Source organism: Eublepharis macularius, chromosome 4 (genome assembly GCF_028583425.1).
Source record: "Eublepharis macularius isolate TG4126 chromosome 4, MPM_Emac_v1.0, whole genome shotgun sequence".
Classification (NCBI taxonomy): Eukaryota; Metazoa; Chordata; class Lepidosauria; order Squamata; family Eublepharidae; genus Eublepharis; species Eublepharis macularius.
In genome coordinates, this window is record NC_072793.1 from 33,632,722 (window position 1) to 33,647,546 (window position 14,825).

The following is a 14,825-nucleotide window of genomic DNA, read 5'->3' on the forward strand; positions in this document are numbered from 1 at the left end:
ACATTTTAGGCAACTTAAAGCAATCTCCATGGGCCAATCAATTTGCAGACATCCTAGGGGTCCAGGATGTAAGACTGAATTAATGTGTGTGCCACTGGAAGTGCTTTTCAGCCCTCTCCATTTGTTGGTGAGCACGTAGCAAAACAGAATGTCAGTTTTAAATTAATTGTATCTGATTTTGAATGGATTGAGAACCATAAATGAAGGCTTCATTTACAATCGCATTTCAGCCTTGAGCCATATATCATGCATAGTGATTTCACCCTGACTTAACAAATCCTCAGGTTCAGCATTGGAGAGAAGGTCTAACTTTCTTCTCAGATAGCAGCATCGTTACACCCATCCAGACAACCCATTGATTCCTTCTGGCCAAGGTACATGTACTTCTGAATCAGGCCCATGTCATTGCCTAGGATCAGGGGTAAGACTTTCAAAGAGTGAGCATCTCCACTTAAAAGGATCAAGTGATAAGAATGACCACAGGCCAGAGACCTTGGAGAGCGGCTGCCATTCAAACAGGACAATACTGAATCTGATAGACCAATGGGCTGACACAGGGCCAAGCTACAAGTGATGAATTAGACTTGCCTGGCAAGTGAACAGACTCACGTGTATTCCTCCCTGTTCACTTGCCATTCACTTGCGCTCCACTTGATCAAATGGAGCACAAGTGAATGGCAAGTGAACAGGGAAGAATACACGTGAGTCTGTTCACTTGCCTGGCAAGTGTCATTCGTCACTTGTAGCTTGGCTCTCAGTAGAAGGCAGCTTTGTGTGTTCACAGCTTGTCAAGCACTTAACTTTTCCCAGTTTGTCTCTCTGCCTTCTGCTAAAGATGCTCAACATCTTTCTCCAGTCATACTCCAAAGATCTAGTCCCATTTCAGCCTCCTAATTTCCCAGCTGCCCGTGTCCCAGTGCTGACAGGAATCAGCTTGAGCAGGGTGGCACATTTTTCAGCCACTATGCCTCTGGAACTTGTCACAGTAGAATAATGTTTAAGTATCCGAATTGGCCACCTGATCATTTGAGCATGAGCCCAGAAATCCTTGGATGAGAACTCCCAGCATTCTGCCCCTTCCATGAGCCATCCAATGAGGAGGGAAGCCTCTGTTGCATACAATTCATCCCTTTCATTATGAAGTTATCGACAGAGGAATGTCTTTTTGCCTTTGAAAAGAACTAAAGCAATTTTTTCCCTTCTCTTTAAAGCACACTGGCAAACCCTACACTTCCAAACTTCTCTTTAAAGCACACTTCCAAATGGTCAGCAAGTGTATATGTGGGGAGGGGGCTGTGTTTCCATAGACACGATTACTTTTATTGTAGCCGTTTGTCTCCCTGGAAACAAGAGGCGGGCTTGAATACATCAGTCCTCCCCCAAATACTCCATACACAAGCATTCAGAGCACACGGGGCTCAGTGCAGGGATAGTTAAGCTACCAATAATTTCAAGTGGAGAGAAGTTTAGTCCCTCAGCTTTGCACACCTCTGAGGGCAGCAGCAAGCACTTTCAGTCAGTGAAGAGGCAGCCTGAAAGAGAATCAGAACCTGTTGGCTACCGAAAGAGCATAAAGACGGAGCTCTAAGAGTGTGATATTAATTTTATGACAAGCAGCATTTGCTAGCAGGAGTTGGGGTGTAATCTTGAGACAAGTGGGAGAGGAGCTATGCAGACGATCTGCTATGAAGGAAAACTCTTCTCAGAAGAGAAGTTCTGCCTGCAAGTGACCACCATGGAAGCGATGTGGGTGCTCCTGGCGAACCCAACCTGGTGAAGGATCTGTTTTCCATCATTTCTTCCCAAATGACAGCATGAATCTTGCTTCCAAGATGAACAGATCAGTACACCAGCTGAACTCTTCTGGCAGCAGTGAAAGCAACAGTTGGCAGCTGGTGCCTATCATCATTCCCCTAGTGTATTCGCTGATTTTCCTGGTGGGCACAGTGGGCAACTCTCTGGTGCTGGCAGTGCTGCTGAGGAACAGGCAAGTCAACAATACCACCAATCTCTTCATCCTCAATCTGGGAGTGGCCGACCTATGCTTTATTGTCTTCTGTGTGCCCTTCCAGGCCACCATCTACACCCTGGACGACTGGATCTTTGGGCCCTACATGTGCAAAGCTGTGCATTTCTTCATCTACCTGACCATGTACGCAAGCAGCTTCACCCTTACAACTGTATCCCTGGACAGGTGAGCAGGCTGGTGGGGGGCAGGAGACAGTTTAGCTTTTGTCTCAGAGCAACATCACGCCATTTCGGAGACCCCCAAATAACTCTGTCGCGGGTCACGGCTTCATCTTTTCCCATCTCCCTGCATGCAGGCACAACTTGGTCTCATTATCAATGATTGAAAAGAAGGGAAATAAACCAGTAATGGCGTCTTAAAGATTAAAAAAAGTATTCCAGAACAAGCTTTTGTGACTCAGAGCCTACTCCAGCAGATGCATGTTGTAATGTAGTGCACGTACCAGTTTTTGATGAACTGACCTCTGACGCACAAAAACTTAAAAATGGAATAAATGTCACAGTCTTGAAGGTGTCACTGGACTGTTGCTTTATTTTGCTGCTACAAATCCAATCTGGGATTATCATCAAGAAAAGAAGGGAGAATCGCATGAAGAAGTCAGTTTTAAGCTGTCATTCCATTAGTATGCATTATATAAGTTCAGGAGAACAGATACTGAAGGGCTAATAGCTAAACAAAGTACACTCAAAACAAGAACATTAAAACAGGCCATCTAGTCCAACATCCTCTTAGGAAATGGGAGAGTCCATTGAGGCAACCCTCCTGGTAGAACTATTCATGCAAGGCAGATCATAACGTGCCCAACCCAGAGAAGAGGTGCAGGGTGTGTGTGGAACAAAATGCTTCCAAACAACCTGAAGTATGAGTATGTTCTGTTACTGTGCTGAGCCCATAAATAAGTGAGAGAGAAGATAGGAAGCAGAGAGGAGGCATAACATTATGGCTAACCGTGCAAACTGGGTCCAGAAGAATCAAGTCTTTTCTCAGTCGTGTGAACTCATTAAAATAGCCTCGGAAAGCCCCTCTTTTGGTCTTGGCACCCATCTGCACTAAGGGGATGATTTTACTTATCTACTCTGCAGGGTCGTTGCCCTAATTACAGAGCTAGTATTTTATGGAACACTTTAAATACTCAAAAACAAGCTACACAAAAGTGTTGCTACTGTTACACCTAATATTGAGCAAGTAATTGTTGTAAAATGCTGCAGTCTTTGAAACTCCCAGCTTCTTTTATTGGCTATATTGGTATACAGTAGAAAAATGAAATTAATTAATGAAATTAATTTTACGTTGAGGTGCTAAAGTCCCAGGCAGCTGACCAGAACACTTGGACATATAACAAATCCTTATTTCAGTTTTCTTTTATTTAATATGGCCAATGAAGAAATGGTTATGCACGATCCATAGGTAGTCATGCACACCACTTATGTTCGACTAGTAGCTGAAAGCAGTCGGAAAGGAGTAAACATTCGCACCTACATTGCAAGGAACACTATTTACACCCTGCAATGCTGATGAGGACTGCTTTGTCTGCACTGCATCCAGATGTGTATCCAATCTGCATGAGCAAAACTCGCCTTTTAGTCTCTGTCTTGCTGTTTAGGCAAACTAGTGAACATGGAATAGAAAGTAGAAGAGAGGCATTTATAATTCTAGGGCACATTTTGTACAATGTAGGGATTTTCATTCATGCTACAAGCAAATAACAGCAAGAAACACACAAACTTCTCAGAGATTATGCTAGAGCCCTTTTCAGTTATTACATTTTACCACACGTAGGGGAAGAACACGCTACATGTGCTCTTGATATGTGTGATTGCCAGGGCTTTTTTTCATCAGGAACACAGTGGAACGGAGTTCCGGCACCTCTTGAAAATGTTCACATGGCTGGTGGCCCCATCTCCTGATCTCCAGACAGAAGGGAGTTGAGATTGCACGTGGGGGGCAATCTAAATTCCCTTCTGTCTGGAGATCAGGGGGCGGGCCCACCAGCCATGTGACCATTTTCACCAAGGGCGACTTAAACTTTAAAAAACTCCCCCCTTGTTCCAGCTGACCCAAAGTGACATCATTGTGCGGTCCTGGGAGCATGTGTGCACTTTGTGCACGCGCATGTGGTACCAGGGGCACTACCTCCCACCAAGAGTTGCCACCTGTGCTGGCAACCCACTGAGTTCCACCACCTCTTTTCCCAGAAAAAAAGTCTTGGTGATTGCCATGCATATGTCAAAATGGCGACCACCCATATTGGAAGGATCACATGTTCTCCCTATACACATGGCATAATATAACAACTACAAAGGAAGAGAGCAGGAGGAATCAAAATGGGGCAAAGTAGATGTCAAAGAGGAGGGAGATAAATTAGGATAACCCTGGGCATCACAACCGTGGTCCCAATCCAACCAAGGATCTTCCACACAAACTTTATGTAAAAATGGTCACTGTGGGGCATGAGAGCTAGGTGGTGGAGAGACCAGTGCGGCCATCTGTTCATAATCCTATTGCTATGATCATGCCAGGTTTTGGAATGGTATAGTATAGCCCAGTCTTATCAGATCTCAGAAGCTATAGGCTTGGTACTTGGATGGGGGACCACCAAGGAGGTCTCTGCAGAAGAAGGCAATGACAAACCACCTCTGCTCCTCACTTACCTTGAATGCTCCTGGCTGGGCTTGCCATAAGTCAGTTGCGACTTGACAACACACATATCCATATAACCTGGCCATATTTCCAAATTTTATTGATTAGCATTTTTGGTTTATTTACTTTATTTATAGTCTGACTTTTTTGTTGGAACTCAGGGTGGATTACATAAGCTTACTCTCCGTTGATCCATCTATTCATGACCTGTAAGGTTACTTTACTGCCCAGTCCTGGGCTCTGCTGGGCACACATAGCAGTTGGCTCATCAGTGTTTCAGCTCCCAAGCAGAAGGCACTCAGTATCTTTGTGCAAGCTCTAATGCCTGTCTTATTGATAATGTGTCAAAGCTTGTCCACACCGGCAAAAATCCCCACATGGAAGCAGCCCAGGACAGGCTATTTCAGAATAAATAAATTCAGCGTGCTGCTGGTGGAGCACAGCCTTCAGCAGTGAGGGATCGGAGATGGAGCTCAGCCAATGACCCTTGATGTAAGAAGTGGGCTGTTAACAAATACATAAGCGTGTCATTTTTATACATGTTGTTTGAGCCACAGCAGTGAATGTGAATGTACAAGACAGAGCTATTAAGGAATACAAACCAAGAACAACTGTGCCATATGCTTCAGAGAAACGTAAATGCTTTTCTGACAGGAAGAATATGATTAACCCATGTTAGTAGGTGTGTTGGAGAAATGCCATTCACCCTTTCCTGCTGTTAGGTAACAAACCAAGTTGCACCTCTCCTAGAAATAAAGCCAACTATTGACTATTTGCATATGTCAATGCGCACGCTTGTGCAAAGAAGTAAACAAACGGACATTACACACTAACAATTGGATTTCTGAGGGAGCAGTCCAAAGCAGGTCTACATGGACACGAGTCCCATTTTATTCAATGAGATTTACTCCTGGGAAAGTGTTCTTAGGATTGCAGCCTGATTTGCTACAGGGAAGTTGTACTATGTCGGGGGGTAAGGTTTGGCCTTGAGGAACCAGAAATTGTGAGACTTTTGTGGCTTTAGTGGAACAGGTTATAGAAAAGTAAGATTGTTGGAGAAAACTGGGAGGGGATCACGTTTTTGAGCAAGAGATCATCAGAGACAGATACAATGAATGTGGAAGGAGACCCTTACTCATTTGAAAGAATTGTAGAAATCGCCCCGAATTGGAGTGAGTTTTGTATTCCACATACACAGCAATTTCATAGCTAGAAACATTTACAATAATTTATTTGTTTCAAGTATACCCCACCTTTCTGCCCAATTGGAGACCCAAAGCATTTGCAATGTTTTCCTCTCTTTCATTTTATCCTCATAACAATATTGTGAGGTAGGTCAGGCTGAGAGTGTACGATTGGCCCAAGGCCCAAGCTGCTATGACAGAGGGGGGATTCGAACCAGGGTCTACCAGATCCTAGTTTGCCACTCTGACCACTACCCTCCTACAAATGACTGTATATGGAGGTACCTTTACGTATTTTAATTCTGATTAGAGAATGGAATTTTTGTCAGTGTCAGGACAAAAGAGGTCCTATACACTTGACACTTTATTAACAAAAGGATGAAGGAACTAAGTCAGCTGACCAATAGAAGCATCTTATTTTTTCTCTACATCTATGAGGACCAGAAACGTTTGCTTATTTTTTAATGAAATGTGAAATTTTCACTCTTGAAAAAGCCACCATTCTACAATGACAGGTTCACATTGATTATTTATTTATTTACGTCATGTATAGTCCACCTTTTCTACTAAGACTCCAGGTGGGTTACATAGTGTGAGTCAGTACAAGCAATATCAAAGCCATTTATTATATGAAATTCCCTTGAATTCAGAACTGGATTTATAGATAACAACAACAACAATATGCTTATATATCACCCTTCTGAACAGATGAGTGTGCCCAGTCAGAGCAGTGAACAAAGTCAGTGTTATGATTAGCCCTACAATACAACTGGGGAGCTGGAGCTGAGAGGAGTGGCTTACCCAAGGCCACCGGCAGAGCTCATGGCAGCAGTGGGATTCAAACCAGCAAAGTGCTGATTCTCATCCCAACCACTTAACCATTATGCTACAGCATAATGAAGATATTTTAACAATTTTTTTAAAGCCAGAAACTAAAATGCAATAAATTTAAAAAGCGAGCACCTTTAAATTCAAGTAACCAGGCCAATGAAAACATGCCACTGTTATCATATTGAATTTGTGGGTACACTCTTGCTGTATGCCTATTTGCATATGCAGGGGTCATTTCCTAGAAAAAGAGCTGGAGGAACTCATTAGCATAACTCATTAGCATATGCCACACCTCTTGCCATCACTGGAAGTGTGTCATTAGTATAACTGATTTGCATATGCCACACCCCCTGATATCACCTATCCTGGCTGTTTTGGACCCAATTCTGGCCATTCAGGACTGAAATTGGGCCCAAAATGGCAAAAAGGGGCTGAAAATGGCCGAAAAGGGGCCCCAAATGGTCAGGATCAGGCTGCTGATGAGTGGGAGAGTGATCCACTACCCGTCAGAGGCCCGATCCGGGCCGTTTCGTCCCCGATCCGGGCCGAAACAGGCCCAAAATGGCCAAGAGTCAGGTGGGCAGGGCCACCTGACATATGACCTCTTTGGGGAACTGCCGGAACTACATTCCTGTGCGTTCCCCCTCGAAATGAGCCCTGTGCATATGCAATAAATGACCTGCATTCACAAACATTTTTCAGATGAAGCTTTGTGTGTGTTTGTGTGTGGGGGGGTGGGCATTAAACCCGAAGTTAACTGCATGTAGCCTGGCAATATTTCAAAAGCAAAAGTAATAGGCATTTGTTGTAGCTGCAATTCATGTCCAGTTTATGAAGTACATCCTCCATTTTGAATTCACCACTTGAACACTACCCTACCCATCTGTGATTGGGGCTTGTGAACCTTCCAGCCATGAAGTGATGGTTTACATAATCTGACAGCTGGAGAAGTTCCCTCCACTCCAGCAGAGAAGCTGCCAGATATTCTTCCCCTGTGAGAAAGGTGAGAAGATACCACATGTTTCTAAACCAATGTGACTTGATTGGGAAGAGGTGTTGCCTCCATGCCAGAAGCAGTGCATGAAGTGGCACTTTTGAGGGAGCAATGCACCTCTGAGTAGGACATGGAATCATCCTAGAGCTTCTCCCCACACCCTTTCACAGATCTGTCTCTCTGCTCCCTCACATTTCTTCCACTGTTCTTCCTCACGTTAGAACCCCCTTAACCATGCACCATTCCAGTTAGCTTAAGCAACGCCTTTACATCTTACAAACAGGAGTCTTGTGATAATTTAAAGACTAACAAATTTTTATTCTGACATAAATTTACCTGGGTTAGAGCCTGCTTCATAAGATACCATTGCTTCTATTGTAAACGGTTGTTTTATTGTTCTTTTATTTTATTCAGTACATTTTTACATCAACCCTTCTCCAAGGAACTCAAGGTTGTATATATCATTCTTCCCTCCTCTTCACAAGGTTAGGCTGAGAGAAACTGACCGGCTCAAGCTCATGGCAGAGTGGGGATTTCAACCTGGCTTTCCTAGGCCATTGTTCTAACACTACCGGTTCTCTACTTTTCTTTATCTCTATTCTTTTCTTGACTGTGTTTAAATTTTTCATAATACCATTTCACTGTACTTCCTGCATTTCATAGTCTTTTAACTCTGCTGTTTACAATTATTTTCCCCTTCATAATTCATAATATATGCCTGTCTAGTGAGGAGCTACTACACACATCTGATGAAGCACACTCTAGTCTATGAAAGCTTCTGCTGGGGAAAAAACCCTTGTTTGAGATGTCAAAGGACGTCTGTTTATTTTTGCTGCAACAGACTAACATGGGCATTCATCTGGAATTATATACACATTACGTTACGGAATTCAATCATGTGATATTTTATTCCAGTGCTCAGAAATTCCTTATAATGATTGCTATTCAACTCCTGCAGCTCCCTCTCTATCACTCAAGATACTATCCTAGCTGTTGCGTATATCACTGTAATTGTGCCTTATAAATCTGGTTTCTCCTCATATATTTTGATATTGTCTCGGTATAGTACTTGCTTTTCTTTTGTCTTCCCAGGTACTTGGCCATAAGGTACCCATTGCATTCACGAGAACTAAGAACGCCCAAGAATGCTCTCATAGCCATTTGCCTCATCTGGGGTCTGTCTTTCATCTTCTCCGGACCATATCTCAGTTACTACCAGGAATTTCAGATAGTCAATGTTACGGTCTGTCATCCCATTTGGAAAATCTCTCAGCGCAAAGTCATGGACCTCTGCACTTTTGTCTTTAGTTATGTCATTCCAGTGTTAATCTTGAGTCTCACCTATGTGAGGACCATCCGTTATCTCTGGACTTCTGTGGACCCGATTGAAGACATGTCTGATTCCAAGAAGGCCAAGCACAAGGTCACCCGAATGATCATTATTGTGGCTGTTCTCTTCTGCCTTTGCTGGCTGCCCCATCACCTGGTCATCCTCTGTTTTTGGTTTGGCTATTTCCCACTGAACAATTCCACCTATATACTTAGGATCCTCTCCCACCTGATTTCATACGCTAACTCCTGTGTCAACCCCATTGTCTATGCTCTGGTCTCCAAGCACTTTCGTAAGGGATTCAAGAAGATCTTTAGTTGCCTCTTGCACAAGAGAGTAGCCAACAAGGTCCATGTGGCACAGGTGACCCGTACTGTTAGTACCTTGGAAGCAGATCTGACTGAGGTGACCCAGGTCAGTGAGCCCACACATGCCAGGGCTTCCTCCTGCTGTCAGTTCCCTGTCCAGACATGGGGTGAGACAGAGCAGCTAAGAAGACAAAAGAAAGTTGCCAATTCTTTCATCACCTTCAACGTCACTTAGGCCTTTCACCTGGCTCTGATCAAGGGACGAATCCTTCTTGAGCATCATGGTGATTGAATTTGCATGGATTAAAGGATGAAATATGAGATTCGAAAAAAGCATGAGTAGCCAGATGTTTTCAGCCAGTGATCCATATCCTTCATTGTCCATTGCTCTTAAAAGTAACCTCTGTTGGAAGCTTCAAAAAGGCAGTGTTGATGCTTGGTTTCACTAGATGTCTGAATGCTTCCAGCCAATATAATCACAAATAAAACAGCAGTTGACATTGTAGCACTAACATTGTAAAATCCATTTTATGGTAACATAAGCAGGATGTATTTTGTTTCTGTCAGCCTGTGCTGGTAGCACTATAGATACGCCTTTCCCTACCTAAAAACTTGAAATGATCTGGGATGAGACTTCAAGACAAGAGACTCGGCTCTTTTTCCAAGAGACACTGGACAATTATCCACCCCGTATAATCTTTTCAAGTGTCTTCTTATTCACAGCCATCTAGATGACACTCATGCTGTATCAGGCTTGCAAGTTACTTTTGTGTGTGTGTAGAATCATATAAGTGTAATTTAAATTAGAAGATCGTGGAAGACGGACATCCCAAAGATGGAGGAGCAGCTACTGGCAGTGTATATCAACTTGCCCTATAAGATTCGTTTTGCTAAGCAGTGGCTCACTATTCCAAAGCTTAGATAATTGTATACATTCCACTTGGAGCCTTTCACCTTGCTGAATTGAGATTAAAAGAATTACCAGATGTATTTGAATAGTTAGTTTGTTTTGTATTAGGAAATAAACTTGTGCCTGCTTTCGACTAATGCGCGCCATGTATCAACAAGGGAGATTTGTAGTAAAATATTGAATAAGGGGTTGAACTACCAGTGCTTTCATTGATAATAAATTTGAAACCACTCCCCCTTTTTTGTGCTACAGAGTACTGTAGAAGACCATACATGGTAAACCTACGTTGCAATACCTCAAAGATTCACTGAGGATGAGGGGCTGTAGTTAATTACTGTGAAAGTTGAGTCCGTAGCTTTTGTGGTGAAACAGGTCTCGCCAGTGCTTGCTTCTGCACCGTGGGGAATGAAGAAGATACTCAGGGCCAAACTACAAGTGACAAACGACACTTGAACAGCAAGTGTATTCCTCCCTGCTCACTTGCCCTCCACTTGCTCTCCACTCGATCCGCTTGCCGTTCAAGTGTCATTCGTCACTAGTAGCTTGGCCCACAGCCAATCTGGGTCCTCCCCAGCCATTAGACCACAACAGGGCTCCTCTTCCTCCACCCCACTTTTCTCACTTTTCTGCCACCCGCAGATCAGTTCTCAGCGGGGCTCTGCATCCAGCCTTCTCTTGCATTAACTGTCCAACCTAGTTACTCCAGTCTATGCCTGTTGAGATTTCAGTGGATTTAGACTGGAGTAACTCTGCATAGGATTTCACTGTTAGTGTCTTAAAAGACCTTTGCACCAGTTCTGAGGCTGCCGCTGTATCCAAACTGCTACAGTGGGGACTGATCTCTCTTAGGTGAGCTCTTTAGGCAAGCGGGGCTTGACACCGCTTTGCCCTTTTCGTGCTCCTGGGAACTGAAATGGGCTTAATGTGGTATAGAGAGATCAGATTGACTGTATTTAAAAAGGAAATAATTATTAAAATTCTGTTGTGTTTTCATATGACTTATGAAGGGTGTGCTTTTAATTAACTTATTAAAAACACATCTTTCATAGGAAAACCTGACAGATTGAGCAAGAGTAAAATAAATTGGAATAAATGCACATCTTTCCCTGGCACTCTTATGATGGTATAAAGAGATTGGCTATCAACATTTTTAAGTTGCATTGATTTTGGCTCATCCATTAACTTGGTTCCGGTATTTGGGGTTCATCCCTTGCTTTCTCAGGGCTGCTCTGCTGAGCTGTGATTGAACAGGTGGTGGCTGGACAACTTCAGGCTTTCCTGGATGAATTGTTTAGTTTCTTTACAATTTGGTTTTGGGCCTGGTTATGAGACTGAAACATACTTGGTTGCCATGGTGGATATCTGCTGAGAGATGGACAGAAGGAGTGTAACTCTGTTGATTCTCCTGGGCCCCTGAGCAGCTTTCAAGACCATTGATCTTAATATCCTTCTGGCCTTTCCAGAGATTGAGATGCTAGTCCTATCAGAAGGGTAGGTTTCAGAAAGTGATGCTGGGGGACTGTTGCTGAGCTCCTTGGCCTTTGGCCTGTGTGGTCCTGCAAAGCTTCTTCCTCTCTTTACCACCAACATGAAATCAATGGGTGAGGTCATCAGTCATCAATATGCAGATATGACACTTAACTCTGGGAGCTGAAGAAATCCTGCATGGAGGCAGTTTTGAAGTGTATGTAGACTAATAAACTGAAGCTTAATCCTGACAAGATGGAAGTGCTACTGGTGAGTAGAAGGTCTGACCCAGGATTTAAAGTGCCACCTGTTCTGGATGGGGTTGCACTCCCCTTGGAGGAACAGGTGCATTATCTGGGGTTAGCCTGCGGTGGCTTTTCTTGGCAGAAAAGAAATGGCTACTGTGGTACATGCCCTGGATACATCTAAATCAGATTACTGCAATGCTCTTTATGTGTAGCTGCCCTTGAGAAGTGTTTGAAAACTTCATTTGGTACAAAAAGCCAGGATGCCAGGATGTTGACTGGAGTGGGTTGTAGGGACCATATCACTCCAGTCTTGGCTTATCTACACTGGCTTTCAAACAAAGCGCTAGTGTTGACCATGAAAGCCTTGTTTTGTTTGGAACTGACATATCTAAGTACAACCTACTCCCTTATGAACCTACCCAGCCACTGCAGTCATCTTCTGAGGCCCTGCTTTGGGTGCTCCCACCTTCTGAGATGAGGCAGGTGGCAATCCAGGTGACAGTCTTCTTGGTTGTGGCACCAAAACTCTGGAACTCTCTGTCCAGGCAGACTTGTCTATCTCCTTCTGTTGCCATTTTCTGCCAGCAAGTTGACTTTTTTTGTTTTGTTTCGTGTTCCCTCAGAGATCCTTTCTTCCCATCCAATTTTTAAATTGTTTTTATGTTTTTGTATATGTAACTCTGATTTTTCAGTTCTGTGTTTTTGTTGGTTTTTACTGTTTTTAAGATGTGATTTTTATTGTATATGTTTTAAATTGGTTAGCTACCTTATTGGTGTTTTTGAGGGCAGAAAGGTAGGTTATAAATTTTGCGGCTGGCTGGCAGGCCAGCAGTCCGAAAGAAAGAAAGAAAGAAAAAGCCTTGATGCCTATGTAGAGTGCAAACCCAATGACTAACCTTGGGGCACTTCATTTTAGTACTATACCCCTGGGTGGGGAGTAGGCATTTCACCATAACTTTAAGAGATTAGCTAACCAAGCAGTTCCTGCACTGTGGAGAGAGGTGACTTAGTTGTTGGTATAGATGATTCGTTTCCTAAGGAAAACAATCAGATGAAGTTTATACAGAGTCAGACCATTGGCCTGTCTAGTTCAATATTGTCTACTCTGACTGTCAGCTGCTATCAGGCAGAGAAATATCTTTCCCAACGACTGCTTCCAAAAATTATTTTATAGGAGATATCAGGGACCTTCTTCATGTAAAGCACATGCTATACTTCTGAGCCACACAATCCCTGCTTAAACAGGGGAAGATGAGAGAGAGAGAGAGAGAGAGAGAGAGAGAGAGAGAGAGAGAGAGATTATGTGGTTGGTTCTGTCAGGGAATCTGGGGCTCCTTGAACCAGAGATGTACAAACCTTGGTCTTAGCTTCATGAGCTACCACAGATTGCCCGCACTCCAGAAATCTTCAGATGCAAAAGGGACTAGTGGAGTGCAACTGCTGCCAACTGGCATGCAGAATTCATCTTCTAAATTGGCCAAGCCTGGTATAAATACTAAGGGACTGGGTTTTTTTTAAAAAAAAATATTTTGCCTTTATTTGGCCAACAGAGCAGAAGATTCTGCCTTCTGTGTTTGAGGCTCCAGCTCCTGGGCTGTGGATGAAGGTCTTCATCTGAACTTGAAGACACAGGACAGAAGTCCCGGACGGGACTTGAAATGCTAACAACAGTTATAAGAGTAACAGCCTTATGGCATGTAATTAGTGGTTAAGAGGACTTTTGAATATTGCCAGGCTTATTAGAACATGGTGAAACAAATTTCCGGTACTCTAGGGGATATTACAAATGAACAATATAGCAGAGGGTTACAGCAACTCTGAATATTTTATTTACAAAGATAATATAATTTGCATAACTCTTCATGTGAAAGAAGAGGCCATCAGAACATGACATAGTTCATATTTGCTTTAATGCCATTTGTGCAATTTTCAGCACAAAGCAGTATATTTAGGGAACTGATCTTCAGTGAATTGAAATTTTCATTAATTTTTAAGGCTTAAAATAGTTTAGGTGGGAAGCCATGTTGGTCTGTAGTAGAACTGTAGGATTTTAATCCAGTGACACCTTAGAGACCAAGAAGATTTTCAGAGTGTAAGCCTTCACGAATCAGAGCTCCCTTCTTCAGACTCAAGTGGGAAATGGCATCTTGGCGAATATGGAGCAAGTAACCATTTCTTTTTTTAAAAAAGGCCGAATCCACACTTCCTTTTTGTTTCCATGCCTTTTTTGCAACCGTGGCGCTGTTCAAGCAGATAATCACACGCTTTCCCATTCCACGTGTTCCCTGCCATCACCGCACCACAAATGCACCTCCTTTCCGTACCACATGATAATGGCCGAAATCTGTTTTTGCTCGCCCCCTTTTTTTTTTTTTTAAAAGGGCTTTCATAGCGCATTTGCTCAATAAAGAAAGGTCGGTATACCGCAAAACCTACTTTAGTGAGCAGCGGTTTGCGCGGGAAAAGAAATGGTCCCTGGAGCATGCTCATGTCACATAGTGACCGTTCCCATAGTGTGTCCTGCCATTTTTAAGAGTGTGCGGAGAGAACACTTTGCTATTACTAGCCAAGCAATCCTTTATTTTCCATACTGATCCAAAAATACGTTTCCAGTAAACAACTGGTGCGGAAATTAATGTGACAAATTAATTTCAAATTTGCCCACCATAACAACCAGCCAATTGTTAGAAAGTGGCCTGTGATGAGCAAAAAATGGGCCAATCAAAGATGAGGGGGAGGGAACCTTGCCATTTCTTAAAAGTTGGAATATTGGTATAGCGCAAAATCAACTTTTTTTTTTAAAAAAAAAGGGAAGTGACGTGCGCCGTCAACGCTGACGACGGAGTAGGGAACCGCCCACTATAACACTTTACTCAGTGGCGGG

General features: G+C 43.2%; 1 protein-coding gene across 1 annotated transcript; it reads left to right on the forward strand.

Annotated features, from left to right (window-relative positions):
* Window positions 1–1,814: 1,814 nt before the first annotated feature.
* On the forward strand, window positions 1,815–9,551 carry GALR2 (galanin receptor 2). The gene is made up of 2 exons (XM_054978655.1): window positions 1,815–2,194; window positions 8,771–9,551. The coding sequence occupies exons 1-2, from the start codon at window positions 1,815–1,817 to the stop codon at window positions 9,549–9,551; spliced, it is 1,161 nt and encodes a 386-aa protein (XP_054834630.1).
* Window positions 9,552–14,825: the final 5,274 nt, after the last annotated feature.